Raw genomic sequence first — 17,743 nt, 5'->3', positions numbered from 1 at the left:
CGGTAGTCTCTGACCAATCAGTGGCCGGCAGTCTGCCGACGTCACCTTTTAGCATCGGTTCAGCTTGCTTGGAACCTAGAGCGAGGCGATACCAAAAAAACAGCTGCTACCAGGGACCAGGTACCAAGATTTTGCGGTGGAAAAATGCGAGTCGAGTTGAGCTGATACCACGCAGTGGAAAAGCGATTAGCCTGTAACACTGTTACATACTATATCGCTATCCTGTTTGTGTGTGTGTGTTGTGTAAGATGCACAGACAATCCACAACCATCCAACACACTTGAATGTTCATTGGTAAACATTTATTGGTAAACAGAATTTATAAAAAATCATCCTGTAAAAAAATATTGTTTAAGTACAAAAGAATGTTATTAAAGAAAGTGTTCATTTGGCACTTGGCTGGTCTCTTTGATGGATCATCCTGCAACCGTAAATTAACAGGTTTGATGCCTTCAGTACAAGAATAAGACCTGAGTATAGGTAGTTTCAGGTTGATACAAATAAGTATAGTTAATAATAATATTATAAGTAACATTAAGTTAGTGGCTATGAGGAACTTTCAGTTTTTTTGATTCTAGCATCCCCTTTGGACAAAAGCGGTAGTGTTTTTACAACACCAACGGCTGCTGTCATAAAGATCTATGGTGACGCAAAGTAAACTTTGATTTAGTACCGATGGGTAAACACAGGATGTTCCGTTTTCCTTTCGTAAATCGATTTAAGCAAGTTCACAGGGAATCGTGCCCGAGCAAAGGTGTTAATAAAACTATATTAAAATAGCTTATGGTCCCTGATGGTCACGTTTGCTGTTACAGATCATTTATGATCATCAGAGGAAATATTTGACTGTTTCATAAACATTTAAGAGTTCCTTGTAGTCTCATTAACATAACGTGGCAAAACTGTTGGTGTTAGGCATTAGTACAAACCAGAAATTGGTTGAGAAATGTGGCTCATCAGCATTCATTCAATAGCAGAACACCTCATCCTTCGTCTGCATATAGTGCAACAGTAACTTAGTACCATCAGAAATATAGTGGTTGTAACAATTAAAACCGAATGCCATATATTTGTATTCGATATCATAAAAGGACTTTAAAGGTAACAGAAAGGGCTTCATTCACAGGCATTGAAGACACCATGGAAGCCATAAGGCATGTTCACTGGCACGTTGGCCCTTGCCAGCTCTTCCAAGGTCTTGGCATCCAAAACCAAGAGGAATGTTGCTTTATCCTGCAGAGAAAAGTTTGGCAGAATTACCACCAGAAACCACAGAGAGCTCATTGTCAAAATAATGTCAGTAACAGAACGTTCAGTATTAAATTCATCTGTAGTGAGTGTTAGGCACAAGTGGCTAGAGGAGGTTGTGATATTTTTTTTAGAAACTGTTCTTAATCCTCAAAAAGGGGGAACAAAATAGGGGATAAATACATTATTAATTTAAAGCTTTTTTAATTTGCCCTGTTAGCAATATTTCACATTTGAGTGACACAGTCTTAAAGAGGACCTATTATACTTTTTCAACTTTTATGACCTATAAACGTATAGACGTATTCCCTGCTGACCGTCTGCAGAGCGCTTAACACTAGGGCAGCCGGTCGAGAATTCACTTGTTCAAATCGGTTCAAATTTCCTGCATTCATGTCGTCACAAATGCAGATTTTTCCATGTATGGTAATGCTGCAACGTGGTGTCGCGCTCCGGCCATGCCCCCACCTTCCTGCTCTCAAATCTGCCTGCACGCTGCTGAAAGTGTTCCGGAAGGAAGGTAACCAATCACAACGGAGTGGGGTTTGCAGGAGGGGGGGGGAGGGGGCGGAGAAGCACAAAGCCGAGTGTGGACAGAGACTGCTGAATCGCCCAGATGAGAGGAAGCTTTTCCCGAAAATCTACATAGTTTTTTGTGATGTGATTCGTGTCAGGTTGTTCTATAGCAGTTTTTAACAAGAAATTAAGACCAGAAAAGTAGTATAATAGGAGATCTTTAAAGTGGCTAAGAGTAACTTTGTCTGTTGGCGGCCCCTTTGCACAAAAGCGGTAGTATTTTTACGACACCAGCTGTCGTAAAGCTGTTTTCTAGCACGTGCTGGCCGTGCGAGTGTCAAATGATTAGGACGTAGTAAAGTGCATGTCCGTGTGTTGAAAGTGTGAGGGCACGGACTCTTTTCGGCTCCGTGAGAGTGGTTAGTGAAGCCAAAAATAATTTACATTTTTTCATCTTTACTTTTTTTTACCACTCACAAGAGAAAAATTAATACAGCTCAGGTCAAATGACAGGCCCGGCTACATTACATGGTGGTAGTAATAACTAAAGAATCCCTTTGCAACAGGACTTGTTCCTCTAAAGTTTAACATATATTTAAGTGGCACATTATAACACCGATGATGTAATCCATAAAATGACTAGCATTTGTCCTGTGCATGTTTACCTGTGAAGGGGTGAGAATCACAGAGAGGATGACGCCATCGTCCTCCTCCACGGCGTCAGGTGACGGCACAAACACAGGCTCTGACGGGAAGAAACCCTTCTGGTACCAAACCTGAGGACACACACACACAAATATAATATTCACAAAGAGAAGCTCAATGTTTCTGTTTATTTATTCAACTGTGTAACAAACTAAACAGCATTCCTGTACAGTGTTATTTACCGTATTGTATAACATACCGGAAATAATCTTTTGGTATAAACTTTTATTCTTTTTCGAGCCAGCAGCCAGTGGGCATAGTTAAGCATAAAGTCTGGAAATAACTCCCAAGTGACAGTCAAGTCACTTGACTACGTACATTTACAAAATTTATTGGCATTTTTTCCGAACAGATTTGGCAGAAATGGAATATAATATTATTATATAAATATTAAAAGTACTTTTTAGTAAGTGTATAATCGCTTAAAAACAAAAATCGTTTTTATTTTATTTTAGAATGAGCCTTTTATATCTACATTGGAGGCGGGCACGCTGGCATGTTTCTACTGTAGCAAACAACAGACAATCTTAACGGCCTCACACATTTTTTATATATTATGCACCTTTTGAAAGACGAAGAAGAAGAGTGGTTGTTGTTCTGTGCTGAGGACTTTGTAGTTATTTAAGTTTTTAAAATTCATTGTTAAAAAATGGATGATGCCATCTTTACTCACTACATTCTTGTCCTTGAAGGCCACCGTAACTTTTGTAAACGGAGGGTTGCGATCTCACCACCATGTGCCACTAAATACTCCTATATTAGACAGTGCACCTTTTAAACATAATGTGTTAGAAGCCCATTTTCCCATGGAGAGGAGATTTTATGTATTGATAAACACAGCCGTTGTCCAACAATGTACGCACACACACACACACACACACACACACACACACACACACACACACACACACCTTGAGTGTCTTGTCCTTCAGGTCCATCTTGATCAGAGAGTCTCCCACCAGGTTATTGAAGCCGCAGCCGTAGAAATAGCGGTATGGTCGCGTGTTATAACTGCCATAGTTGATCTGAGGGAACTCAAGGCCCCCCCAATCTTTCAGGTCATCACCATGGAGATCCTCGTGGTGGCAGAACACCTGTTGACAAAGAGAGAATCAACTGTCTATTGTCATCAGCAGGAAATCCTATGTGAGTTCATTGGACACTGGCTTTAGTTTAGATGCTCATGTGAAAGGGAAGGATTTAGGTTCATTTGTGTCTTTTTAAACTTATAAATCCAACCAGTTAGAGTAAGGGTGTATTCAGACTGGGAAAGTCTGCTAGTTCACTTGCTTTGGTCCAGACCAAATATAATTTAGATTTTTTTGTTTGGTGTGGTCTACTTTCATATTGCTCATTTAGCAAGTGAACCAGCATTATGAAGCAACACCACAAGTGATCTCAGGTAATTCATTCATTGGACCGACATTCTGGGTTGGACACGGGGATAGTATTGACATTCCCGTTATCATGGGAAGCAAAATAAAAACACACACTTCATGCAAATCGCAATGTGAACCTGTCGGCACTGTGCGAGAGATGCTCCCCTCGCTGAACACATCAGCATGTTAACATGTCCTCTCTATCAAATGCCATATATTCGCTCAGGGCTCATGGTCAAACCACAACATATCTTCCTAACAATGGCGACAACAACACTTTCCCATTAAATGAAGCTTATGGCGATTTATTAAAAAAGAAAATAAATAAAAGGCACAGAGTGCTTCCTGCATTTGGGTCGGGTCGAGTCCGCCCAAATTCAAACCACAAGGAACTGCAGCAGAGTACGTTTGTTCTGCCCCCGAGTGCAATTGCTGTATTCACACCTTCATGAAAGATGCGCACCGAAGGCGAAGTGCACCTGAGTTTGTTTCAACCGAACTAAACACGGCAGGTGTGAATACACCCTAACTATTTGTTGCGTTCTATTGGTTTCATTAACTGGATCTTGTGTTTTTGAATCATTAAGATGTGTTACAACTAGGGTTGCAAAGGGGTGGAAAGTTTCCGGTAAATTACCGGAAACTTTCCGGAAACTTTCCACGGGAACTTTCGCTCGAGAATTTTGGGAATATTCAAAATTGGAAATTATAGGAATTAACTAAATGTCGGTAATTTAAATGATTTTTTTTTCATATCCAAACATAAATCTAAACATATAAACACTATGTTTGGTCATAGGCAGACATCCATGCAAAATAATACAATTAAAAAACATTAGATTTGAACAGATTTATTTGTAAAAAGAATTTTCAAGTTTTGATTATTTTATGAACAATCAATAATTTCACTGAACAACAAAAAGATGTATGTTGAGTTAAATATTACTCATCTGTCTGACCCCACCCATTCAATGAATAAAGTAAATTGCCCCCCCACCATGTGATGGAGGAATGCACAGTGCATGTAGGGGACGTGGCCTCAGTACCCCTGCAGTAGGATGTGTGCTATGTGCAATTTGCCAAGTGTACTTGCATAAAATGTTGTTTTAGTCAAGATTATGCTAAAATATATTTTCCCCAACTATATTTAAAATCACTGTTTAAGCCTCTGTAAGCCTGGTCTAGTAAAAATCAATAAATTATATCAAGTTGGGTGTCTCAATAAACTTTTTTTTTAAATATGATTTGAGATTAAATGTTCATAATAAATATATTAAAACTTAGTTGAAAAAACTGCTTTTTACAGTCTAGAACATTTGCCTGGACTGAAATAACATAGTTAGGAGAATGTAATGCATTTGGGTAGCTTTAAATTTAGTAAATTCCCGTTTATTCCCGTTAATTCCCAAAATTCCCGTTAATTCCCATAAATTCCCGTTAATTCCCATGGAAAGTTTCCAACTTTGAAAATTCCCGGAATTTTGCAACCCTAGTTACAACACACCAGAGAAGATGTGAAATGTGTCAATTCTGCTGGATTAAAATTTGTGATAAAATTGAAAAAAAGTTACAAATATTAAGAATCCAGTATTGTGAAAACCATTTAGAAGAAAAAAAAAGTGGGTTCTTTTTGCATCTCCTTCTACATATACCTTTCAAAATTAATAATTAAAAATTATTAATGAACATGTAGTTACTAGTTACAATGCAGATCAACGTTTTAAATACAAAACATAATTAGCTTATAAAATACAAGAAATTGTGAAACAATAAACTACCCATAATATTGTATGGAATATTTAAATAAAAATGCCCTACAGTCAGCAACAACAATAACATGCTGCTACACATGCATGCATCTCTAATAATGAATTTAGAAATCGTATTCAGTAAGTATCTTTTTATAATACGACTGACTGTGTTTACACTTAAGGGAGATTTTAGAAGACGTTTTACTTGTAATAGGGTATTCCCAAGTCATGACATTGCTAGTTCAACACATGTCAAGAAGCAAAACACTTCTCCCACAACTATAAAAAAGAAATACTTTATAGCCCATTACACACAAAGCAGTTTCGAACTCACCTTATCTTTGCCAACTTTGACACACGTGGCTGTACTGGAGGGCCTAGTGTTCAGGTTCTGGTCCGTCTCGGTTTCACTGGTCACGTCAAGGGGCAGAATGAAACGCCGCGGGAAAACCATAGCCATGGAGTTGTACACCTGGGAAGGACACAGGGTATAGGATCAATGCAGTATGTGTGTGTTGGTGCAAAAAGAAAGACAAAATATGATATTTAAAGCAACTGTAGACTTTAAAACAACCACAAAAAACCTGGATTCCTCTGAAAATATCTCAGGGGGGATCTTTTTCTTAGGAACTGCACAAACTGTTTCACTAATTTGTGTGTGTTTGCAGTGCACGTGTTACTACATTATATGCTGACCTCATCTAAGGCGTCTCCTGACTTGCGTAAGTTCTGGATGAGGTAGTTGTAGATGGCTTCGCCCCCGTCTGAGCAGCACATGTCGAGCACCAGGAATCCATTCTCCTCAAAGGCGTTGATCTGGTGGAAGGTGGATAGGGGTTTGGTGTGGTACTTCACTGAGCTGACCTATGGAAGGGAATACAAAGAGGGATTTCCATCAAGTTTCCTGAAGTAGGCGTGTAAGAGCCGTAAACACATAATAAAACCCAAAATGTATTAACTGGTCGAAAACGGAACAAAATGCTGAGCCCATGACGTAATAACTTTTTACCCGTAATGTAACAACTTATTATATTTTGGGTCAGTTAATACATTGTGGAGCGAGTAAAATATGTTTCTCCTAATAGCGTAATCATTTCTTTACATTAATAAGTAAAGTAATTGCTTCAATGTAGTGTACTGTAGTATAATTCACATCCCACCTCGCCTGTACGCTTGTCAATGAGATGAAAGACAGTGTCCTGCTTGGGGTCCCAGTAGATGCCCTCGCTCAAGGGCTTATTCCTCAGCTTGCACGTGACTATCTTCAGCAGGTCCATCTTAATTGGCTGCTCAATGAATACCACGTAGTTCTCAGACATGGCTGCAAGCAGGGGAAAGAAAGGGGCTATTACTTGGACAACAGAATAGATGATACAAACCAAAACAAAGATACTCAAGACTGCTGGCTTACCAAAGCTGTGGTAGTAGGAGGGATGGGACTTGTCTGAAGGCACAATTGAACACAGTACCTTGGCTCCTTGTAGGTTGTCTTTGGCATCTGTCTGCTCAGGAGGAGGCACTCTGATGATATTGTACAGGGCTCCTGGATAACAGACGTACCTTGTAATAGCTTGTACACACATTTGCTCTAACGTCTTTTAGGTTAAAATTTTGATGTGAGCAAACAGTGGCAGATAGTCAATGATCACCGTTTAGTTTTTATTACAAAAGGAGGGATTAGAAACAAATAATTCTGCTGTTGATTGTACAGTACAGTTTACGGTGGGACTTGTGAACTAACCTCTGCTTCCATAGGAGTTGCCCATATTGTAGGTCGTACCGTCAGGGTCATAGTGTGGGTGTGCAGTGGCTCCGTTCACAGCGATGAATTTGCTCCAGTCAACCTACAAAACATAGCAGAGTAAGAGATTGCTGCAAACACGAATGGAGCGGCGACGATTATGGCTGATATAACTGGAGTGCTAGACCAGGGAAAAGAAAAGATGTGAATGCATATTTTGCATTTAGTCATGGGGTGGAAAGTGCAGGCAGCAGGGGAATGACTTGAACGCAGATGGGACAGGCCCAATGGTGCGGTTGATATATTCCCTGCGTTCCAAATCGCATACTCTTTCTTTTTTCTATTCTACATACTACATTTGACCATAAAAATAATCTAGTTAGCATGCAGTAGGCATACAATTGGGACATACTTTTCTGATTTATTTTATCATAACATCGCGCCTTGATCTTGCCTCTTGCTTTTATGTCCGTCGCATCCCTGGTTGTTTTCATACAGAGGCCCCGCCGATGTGGCGTCACTTCCGGTGCTTACTGGATTGTGGGTCAGAATTGCACAAATAGCATGCTGTTTTCAACACTTAACATCTCGGCCGGATGTAGTAGACAGCCTGGTATTTTTAAGCATACCAAATCTGACCTCAAGAATTGGATCATCCTAAATCTTTTATCTGCCACACTAAAAAGCAGAAAGTATGGGTATGGAACGAAGAGACAGTGTTTTTATATAAGCTTAAGCAGGCAGGTAGTGGAGGTGGGTAGGCAGGCAGTTCATCATAGCAGCTGGAATTGTTCCCAAGCAAAGAAGTAAACAATAAGTGTGACTTTAATGCATAGGGGAATTAAAGCAAGAGGATAGTCATCATTTAGAAATGTGATGGCATAGATATACAGTGGAGGAAATAAGTATTTGATCCCTCACAGATTTTGTAAATTTGCCCACTTACAAAAAAATTAGCGGTCTATAATTTTAAAGCTAGGTTTATTTTAACAGTGATGGACATAATATCAAAAAGAAAATCCAGAAAATCACATTTAAAAAAAGATATAAATGATTTTGCATTTCATTGAGTGAAATAAGTATTTGATCCCCTTCCAACCATAATGAATTCTTGCTCCCACAGATTAGTCCTCATGCTTAAAAAAGTATTCCTAATCTCAACTAGTTTCCTGTATAAAACACACCTGTCTCAACTTGTTACCTGTATAAAAGACACCTGTCCACATGATCAACAAATCAAACTCCAACATCTCCATCATGGGCAAGACCAAAGGACTGTCCAAGGACATCAGGGACAAGATTGAAGACCTGCACAAGGCCGGAATAGACTACAAGACCATTGGCGAGAAGTTGGGTGAGAAGGAGACAAATGTTGGTGGGATTTTTCGAAAATGAAAGAAACACAAAATGACCCTCAATCTCCCTCGGTCTGGGGCTCCATGCAAGATCTCACCTTGTGGGGTATCAATGATCATGAGAAAGGTGAGGGATCAGCCCAGATCTAAACGGCAGCTGGGACCACAGTCACCAAGAAAACCATTGGTAACACACTATGCCGTAATGGATTAAAATCCTGTAGTGCCCGTAATTTAAGGTCCCCCTGCTCAAGAAGGCACATGTACAGGCCCGTCTGAAGTTTGCCAATGAGCACCTGAACGACTCAGAGGCTTGGGAGAAGGTGATGTGGTCAGATTAGAACAACATCAAATCATTTGGTATCATAGTGACTCACCATGCTTGGAGGAAGAGGAATTCTGACTATGACCCCAAGAACACCATCCCCACAGTCAATCATGGAGGTTGAAGCATTATGCTTTGGGGGTGTTTCTCTGCTAAGGGAACAGGTGGACTTCACTGCATCGAGGGAACTATGGATGGGGCCATATACCATGAAATACTGGGTGACAACCTCTTCCTCTCAGCCAGGTCCGTAAAAATAGGTCGTGGATGGGTCTTCCAGCATGTCAATGACCCTAAAAATACAGCAAAGTCCACAAAGGAGTGGCAAAGGAGTGGCTCAAGAAGAAGCACATTAAGGTCATGGAGTGGCCTAGCCAGTCTACGGACCTTAATCCAATAGATCTGTCGAGGGAGGGAGCTGAAGCTCAAGTGACAGCCTCAAAACCTTAAAGATTAGGAGAGGATGTGCAAAGAGGAGTGGTCCAAATATCCTGTCATCAACTACAAAATATGTCATCAACTACAAGACACGTCTGACCTCTGTACTTGCCAACAAGGGTTTCTCCACCAAGTACTAAGCAACATTTTGATAGGGGATCAAATACTTATTTCACTCAATGAAATGCAAAATAATTTATATATTTTTTTATGTGATTTTCTGGATTTTCTTTTTAATATTCTGTCTATCACTGTTAAAATAAACCTAGCATTAAAATTATAGAGCGTTCATTTCATTGTAAGTGGGCAAACTTACAAAATCAGTGAGGGATCAAATACTTATTTCCTCCACTGTATATGAATCAAGATCATCTTCACATCTATGACTCCATTATAGTACCTTTTCCAACGTTTCCAAGTTCCCTGGGTTCACCTTGTGCATGAAATTTGTCTCTGTGCTGACATAGTAGTCGCCTTTGTATTTCACAAAGTTGATGTTTGCGTTGTCTGTGGGCTCTGTTAAGAGAGAAAAGCACAGGGTCATTTTCAAACAAATGAATGTTTCCCCTTTGTAGCAGGATTATTGGTGAACCGCATGCTGACACTGAAGATTCCAGTGGAGATAGCTAACATTTAAAATATGTCTGTTCCCCTCTCTGGTTCCCCACTGTAGCACATGTTGTTATGTAACACGTAGCAGCTGGAGTTGTTCCCAGGCAAAGAAGTAAACAATAAGCGTGACTTTAATGCATAGGGGAATTTAAGCAAGAGGATAGTCATCATTTAGAAATGTGATGGCATAGATATACAGTGGAGGAAATAAGTATTTGATCCCTCACAGATTTTGTAAATTTGCCCACTTACCAATCTCAACTAGTTTCCTGTATAAAACACACCTGTCTCAACTTGTTACCTGTATAAAAGACAGCTGTCCACATGATCAAGCATTCTGCAAGATGATTTTGCTGACACTGAAGAGTCCAGTGGGGGATAGCTAACATTTAAAATATGTCTGTTCCCCTCTCTGGTTCCCCACTGTAGCACATGTTGTTATGTAACACATTTACATAAGAACTTAAGAGGCTCCACCCCTGGCCTTAGCACAGATACAGCAGATCAGAGTTTGTACAGCCACATTCTTTAAACATTTGAGTCATTTCAAGGTTTTTTGGTTTAAATAAGTAAACAGGCTGTTACAATAATCAACACGAGAAGAAATAAATGCAAGAATAAGAGTCTCTGCATCTCTAAAGTGTATTATATAGATCTTATTTTGGAAAAGTTTGACAGACATTTTCCATTTATACATAACCATGTTTCATCCCTTTGCATTCAGTCTACTCACCGATCATCTCAAAGCGAGACAGGAAGCGCTGGAAGATGTTTTTACAGGGGTCGGGCATGGAGAGGGTACCAAACTCTGACATAACGATGCGGTCCTTCTCACTGTTGTTCTTGTAGGCATCACTGCGGAGGAAGCGACTCATGTACGTCACTTGGCCTTTCTCAATCTTGAACTGGTGAAGCATGGCCATCCCATCAAACCAGTGGTTGAAACTGTTTGAAATGAGAAGAATACGTGAGGGTTTGACTTTGGTGTCTTATTGGAAACATGTTTGTTTGTGTTGTGCTTATAGGCATGGTCCAGTATGATGACCTTAAGTAAAAATACCACGGTTTCACGATAGTACGAGTACAGCTCTCAAACGTGTCATTTTGAAATGTCTAGATAAAGAACAACAATTTTTTTCCCGCCTGAACATAATCTTTTTATTTTTTAAACAACATATAGAATATTCTGAACATTAATAAACTTGTATGATAACAATATTTGAATTATTACGAACATGTAAAAAATAAATAAAAGCAGTCCTTTAAGTGAGCAGCTCAACAAGGTTAATAGAGTTATGCTCACTTTCTAGGCATTTCTCTTCTAGTAAAAGTGGTTAGGAGGCAGGAATATACTGAACATTAATAAACTAGTATATTACCATCTTGTGTGTTCTAGTACCTTAGAACGGTATGATAGAGTAAATGGCGGTATAGTAACCTTGACTTTTTCATACCTCGGTATACCTTGAAACTGGTTATCGTTCCATGCCTAGAACTTGTGCTGCACTGTGTTCTGGGGTGTTTACAACTCACGTTTTGTTCCCAAACTCAAACTTCCCCGGGCCGTTGCGGAGGAGGTTCCCATTGATCCAGGAGGGAATGTCGCCTTGTACTTCAGTGGAGATGGGCTCTGGGGTTTCTTCTACAGAGCGGATCAGAGGTGCAATTGTCTCCACTCCTTTCCTTGCTGAGGTGATGCTCTCCTTAGCATGGCCATTGTCAACAGGCTTGGTGGCATCTGTAAGTAGCATGTAGTACACATAGTGTGAACATTAGGGAAAATTGGGTCTGAGCCTGAATTATAATTAATCTGCAGTTATTCACATTGTATGATTAAAAATGCCAGTTAAGGGGGTGTTTCCTAATTTAATTTCCCTACTTTACTACTACTGCTAGCTGGCATTTTTTCATCATAAAATGTGAACAACTGAAGATACATTTTTGGACTTCTTCCCGCAAGGATGGGGGATGGCCATCTTTGCCGAATGCTCAATTCAATTAAAGTTTTTTAAGCCGGACTATTAGGCAACAATGTATCTGATGTTAAAGGAAGAAGACAACTCGTGATGTGTTAGACTGTAGCCTCTGTATGATGCAACTTTCACCCAGCTCTTGATACGTGTAGTATATTCTGAGGGGTACATCATAAAAGGTGTTAGTTTGAGAAATAGAATGAATCTGCTGAGACAGGGTAAGTTGAGGTGGATGAAGTATTTTATTAGGATAAAATAACCCAGCGCAGGTTCGCCAATTCCATTATTCCAACCTGCCCTCTGTCCGTGTGTGTGCTTCTTTTTAACCCCAAATGTGATGGCCTGATTGGTCCGTTTCCCTCGCTACGATCTGCCCTTAATCAGTCTGATTGGTGAATTCGAACTATCTGGACACTGCCTACTTTCTTACAGCATCATCTTCTGGCCTGCAAGGCCTGTCGCCAAGATGTCTGCCCATGTGCTTTTGCAGCAACACGGGTGGACAGTTGTCATAAATTAGCATTAGTTCTACACGTTTTCCTGAGTTTGTTTGAGTAGACTCAGATGCATCTCTAGTTCAGGCTCGTAAAAAGATGCATACCTGGTACGTCCAGAGCCCTTGACCGCTACATGAACCGTTCTGGCTCTTAAATCCTTCTAAAACATATACTAGCTGAAAGTGATTTAACGGCTGTTTTCCCCTGAAGACCCATAACCTAAACAGCCAGCATTCCGGCCTCAACTTTACCCACACACAGAGAGATGGTTCTTCTTCTGGTTTTCCTTCGTTAATTCTGCATGTAATTAAGCAATCTCCTGATTATCAGTAATCTTAGAATGTGTCATTATTAAATATACTACATACGTTTACAGTATTTCACCCTTTTATGATGGGTATTAAAATTCAGTTGTTAAAGAGTAATTATTCTTTCAGTCCCTCCCTTCAACATCAGTCAAGCTAAACATGTGAACTGCCTGACCTAACAGATTCTGTGCCTGTCTGGAAGAAAAACATCAGAAGCATTATTGTGCTTCTAATTAAACCGCAATGATGCTTTTTTTTTCTTATTATTTTTTTGTAACACTTTAAAGTGTCTCCAAGGACAATGTCAGTGCCAAAATCCTGCTCTAGACTTGCATGCACACCTACACAATGCGTGACGCGTCATAGCTGACTGAACACTTGTCATTTGGCTTGTGTGTTTACAGTTGAGCAGCAGCAAACATGCAGTTGCAGGGCTACAGGACTCGGCTAAAGTTCAGGTGACTTTCTCGCTTTGGATTCAGGACAGCGTTAGTCTGACAAATCAAAAACCTATCTATTTTTAACACAGAACTCAAATGAATGATGACTACTCCGTATTGAAGTTGACCGACTTAATTGAGTCAGTCCTAAATTAAATTATTACAACAGTCAGTTCCACTGTCACCAAGCCCTCAACGGGAGTGACATTATTTGTCAGGGTAGTCTACATACTAGATGTTTTCGTTTACAAATGTACAGAAGGCTAATATATTTTGGTGATCCACTGATGGAAATTCTGAATTGTATTCCTGAAGCAACTGCGTACAATTGTATTCGGCCTACATAACACAGTAATATACGCATACATTATTATATAAATCCTAGGTATAGCCTGTTATTGTAAAGTGTAGGCTACAGTAGGCTATAAAACAAAGAAATAACTAATTTGGTTGCTGGACTTCCGCTCTGACCCTTTACAGCTGCTGCTCATACAACATAATAATTCCAACGATGTCATCTCTGCGTAATAACCATTTGTCGAGCAAACAAAGTCTTCCTGGACCTGCAGCCCATCCTATGTGATGGCCAAGGGTGTTTTTCCCTGTGCTTAATAACAGTTACTGCGGGGTTGTCCCCGTCTCCTGTAACTTGACGCACCGGGCTTGAGCTGAACATGTTGTACTGTCAACATACGATCTGGATCGAACTTGTCCCGCTCATCACCGATATGCAGTAATAGACAAGTTCCAATAACAACCGATACCATACAACTCTTGTTTGATAACGATGTCAATTGTAGTTTATGGTGTCACTGTCAAATAAAAACTCGAATCATACGACTGTGAAGAGCTATTCGACTGCAAACGGGTCTTTATCATGGTCTTTATTTGCCAGTCGCTGGCTTCAATAGCGTTCTGAAACATGCACACAAAAAGGATAGCTTACCTGGACTCTCGTCCTCCACAGTGGACATGTCAGCTGTTTACGTTGATGTATACAGTGTGCGCTCTCTGCATCCGAGTCCTACTGCTGGACCAGTTGCCTACACTTACACTGTTGCGCGTGCGCCTCGGGGCGCTGCTTATATAATACGTCCATGAGGCGCACGCAGAAAAGATTTCCGGGTATACAGTATGCTACAATAAAAGGGGCGGAAGAGAGCGGATATGTACATATTCTGAACTATTTTCCACAAACTGATCTCTATTTCCCCTGCACTCTTCGTCTACTGCTCTTCCTTAAATTACCAAGCTGGTCTCACTTGTTCACAAAATATGTATTTGTCATACCTCAGAACAACATTCCAATCAATAGTAGGCCCTGTGTAACTTAAAGTTAAAGGTCAACATTTGTACCATTACAAGTCTAGTCAAGTATTTGTCATACCTCAGAACAACATGTTGTTCAGTTATTCTTCGTTGTGTTGTATGTGTAGGCCTACATATTCAAATATGTACACATATAATTATAAAACTATGAATATGTATGGATGAACTATATGGCAAATGTTAATGTCTTCTGCTTGTAGCCTACAATAATCAATGTAACATTATTTTCATTTGATTAATTTTATTTTTGTTTTTAATGCGCACACACACACACACACACACACACACACACACACACACACACACACACACACACACACACACACACACACACACACACAGAAGTTTATATTCCTGCATTTGCAATTGCAATATGTTCTATGTATGTATATATTTAATATAGAAAATGTTATATTATCCTGCCTGTACATTACTTAAATTTTAATATTTTTTTTTTGGTATTGCACGATTATTTTTGCAATGTTAAATATGTTGTTTTCCATGCCATTAAAGCCCCACTGAATCTAATTGAATTGAATTGAACTGAGAGAGATACAAAGATGGAGAGGAGTGAAGAAGCACAAATTTGCCCTCCCATGTAATGCAAATCATCTTCATTACTAATATTTTCTGATGCAACTGCTGCCAAGTTTGAATGTTTTACCATTTATATTTTATTGTAGCTGCTTTTCAGCTGGAGTTGAATCAAGCCCGGCCCTTTAAAGACAACATTTGTTTATTCAGTGTTTTGAGTTCAACGTGATGTGCTCAGTGTCGTATAACCTTGACCCAAAATGATCAGAAAACAAAGGTAATGTTAATGGTAATGTCCCTTGAATGATTAAGAGGTAGGTCAAGTGAAGTCACTCACCTTTGCTGTGTCTCTGTTTATGTAAGAAAAAGTATCCCTAACCCTGTTTTGCAGCCATGTTGTCATGTTGCTAAAATTATGTGTATGTAAAGTGTCTTTATTTACTTCTTTATTCTTTCAACATTTTAACTAGTCATTGTATTGCTAAGCGTGCTCTGGTCTCTGCAGCCATTTTTGTATTCTCACTATGTCACAATCAATGCAAAGCACTTTGAACTACATCTGATTTATTTGAAAGAAGATTTATAAATACATTTTGATTGATTGTATGACTGATTGATTGATCGTTTTTTTAAATATTTATTTGGTGTTTAGAAGCTGGTGGAGGAAAAGGTTTAGGTGATCACTCCCTTTAATGGGACACGTGGCAAACCAGAAAAAGGCACATACAGCATAACAGAGCAACAGGATCCCCTCACTGTAGGGGACAAGCAGGCCTCCAATAGTTTATTCTTGTTTATCCTTTAACTTGTTGTGACGGGAGAATTAATTCCAGTGATGTTTTACTTAGACATCTGTGAATTGGATAATGTTCACACCTTCTGTTAGTTAAGTTTCATTTACAAGGGGTGGGCAATAAAGAATGTTCTTGGGAAACAGCTCCCAAGACTTCCTCACGAGTTTAATTGCTTTATGACCTAAACGTATGTTAAGGTGTTTTCTATCATGTGTTTACCAAATGGATGTATTTGTGTTGACACTTAAACTGATGTAACAGATGTAAACCCATTTAGTTGCATATAAGGCTGCAAGTTTGAAGTGATGTTTGTCATTCCTCCCACCCTCATTCATGGGAAGAGTGGTCTGACCCTTTTCAGCTGAATCGCATTTTGATTTCTGTTTGTTTTATCTACTTTTATTAAATTGTTTAGATTGAGAAGTTTCAGTTCATTTATTCCCACAAGGTTTAAGGAATTAAGGCAAAACTTCCACGACACTTGTCACACCTATTTATTTCTGAATGTACAAACATTAATTGTTAATGAATAAAAACAATTTACAGAGACAGTCTGTCTTGTAATAGTTAGTATTTGTAGGTGTGTTTCTACATTCTCTTCTCTACAAAGTAGGATTGCATCATTAATGCAATGCAATGCAACTATATTTATATATCACATTCTGTTCACAAAGGCAACTCAAAATGCTTCTCAATAAAACATCGATCAAACAACAAAGCATAGTTGAATTAATTTTTTTTTGAAGAAGCTAAATTACAGGGTTGAATAGGCATTCTAGAAAATAGAAAAGTGTTTAGCTTTGACTTAAAAGCAGTCAGAGTCTGGGCTTGTCAGATATCATCTACATGGCTATTCCAGGCCGGAGCGGCTTAACAGCGGAATGCTGCTTCAGTATTTTTTTTTCTAGCTCTTGGTGAGCCACAGAGTGATTTACAAACAAGCAAATACATTTTGAAATTGATTCTCTAACACAGCCAGTCAAACTTTTTCTCTCTTTATACAGGTAAATCCCATTGAGACCGGAGAGTCTTTTTCAAGGGAGACCTGTTCCCATTCCCACACACATTCATACGCCGATAGGCTTACTATCGACATTCACACATGGCAAGGTGGGGGAAGTTTTAATTAATTGACACATTTATAATATTTTTTTTTTCAATGTATTTTTTCATTTTCTGTGATCGAGTAAATTTTTGTCCTACATAAAGTCTATTTTATTTTGAACAACAAAGCTTTTTGTTTTACAGCCATAGTTTGAACGCTGCTGTAGGGGAATGTGTTGCTATCCCACAGAGCTGTGCACACTGTCTGTTTTTGCTGGCAGGTCAAGTGGACACCTTAATGCTACTTAGCATATAGAAATATAGATACAAATGAGAAAACATTAAGAATAAAAATGTATAGAAATGTAGAAATAAATTTAATTATATATGTCTTGATGTCCTGATTAATTATCAATATTTACCTGTGTTTAGTTATCTTATCATTTATTGATATATTTGTAATTTTTATGAATTAACAGATATATTGATTTTTTTATTTGTTTATTTCAGCATTTATTTCTATGTGCAGTAGGTATACAGTACAGTATGTATTTATTTAACAATGAATTTATGATTAAGTCATTAAAATCCTCAATACACTCTAGTGTGTTTTGTTTTTACTGCCAAAATGCATTTTTGAGACCAGCTGTAAAGAAAGGTGTTGCTCTACCAAAGGGCTGTTAACACAGGGCTGTATTTGCTTGCTGGCAAGTGCAGTGGACGCCTAAGAGCTAGTTATCCGTCCATATGGGCT

At 39.0% G+C, this 17,743-nt stretch overlaps 1 protein-coding gene across 1 annotated transcript; it reads right to left on the bottom strand.

Moving 5' to 3' along the window:
- Positions 1–269: 269 nt before the first annotated feature.
- On the bottom strand, positions 270–14,380 carry LOC307260860 (carotenoid-cleaving dioxygenase, mitochondrial-like). The gene is made up of 12 exons (XM_080041211.1): positions 14,235–14,380; positions 11,604–11,808; positions 10,804–11,015; positions 9,859–9,974; positions 7,341–7,443; positions 7,011–7,142; positions 6,760–6,920; positions 6,296–6,463; positions 5,934–6,071; positions 3,381–3,563; positions 2,430–2,540; positions 270–1,233 (listed from the first exon to the last, which is right to left on the bottom strand). Exons 1-12 carry the CDS (start codon positions 14,260–14,262, stop codon positions 1,117–1,119), a joined length of 1,674 nt encoding a protein of 557 aa, XP_079897337.1. The 5' UTR covers positions 14,263–14,380; the 3' UTR covers positions 270–1,116.
- Positions 14,381–17,743: the final 3,363 nt, after the last annotated feature.

Source organism: Ammodytes marinus, assembly GCF_949987685.1.
Source record: "Ammodytes marinus genome assembly, chromosome: 14".
NCBI lineage: Eukaryota > Metazoa > Chordata > Actinopteri > Uranoscopiformes > Ammodytidae > Ammodytes > Ammodytes marinus.
This window is presented reverse-complemented; position numbering and strand designations above follow the sequence as displayed.

Excerpts from the sequence above, each read along its gene's own strand:
- LOC307260860 (XM_080041211.1), bottom strand. The coding sequence starts at position 14,262 with ATGTCCACTGTGGAGGACGAGAGTCCAG. Across the intron at positions 11,016-11,603 it reads TTTGAGTTTGGGAACAAAAC|TTTCAACCACTGGTTTGATG; the intron begins GTGAGTTGTAAA and ends CATTTCAAACAG. Across the intron at positions 7,444-9,858 it reads ACTTGGAAACGTTGGAAAAG|GTTGACTGGAGCAAATTCAT; the intron begins GTACTATAATGG and ends TATGTTTTGTAG.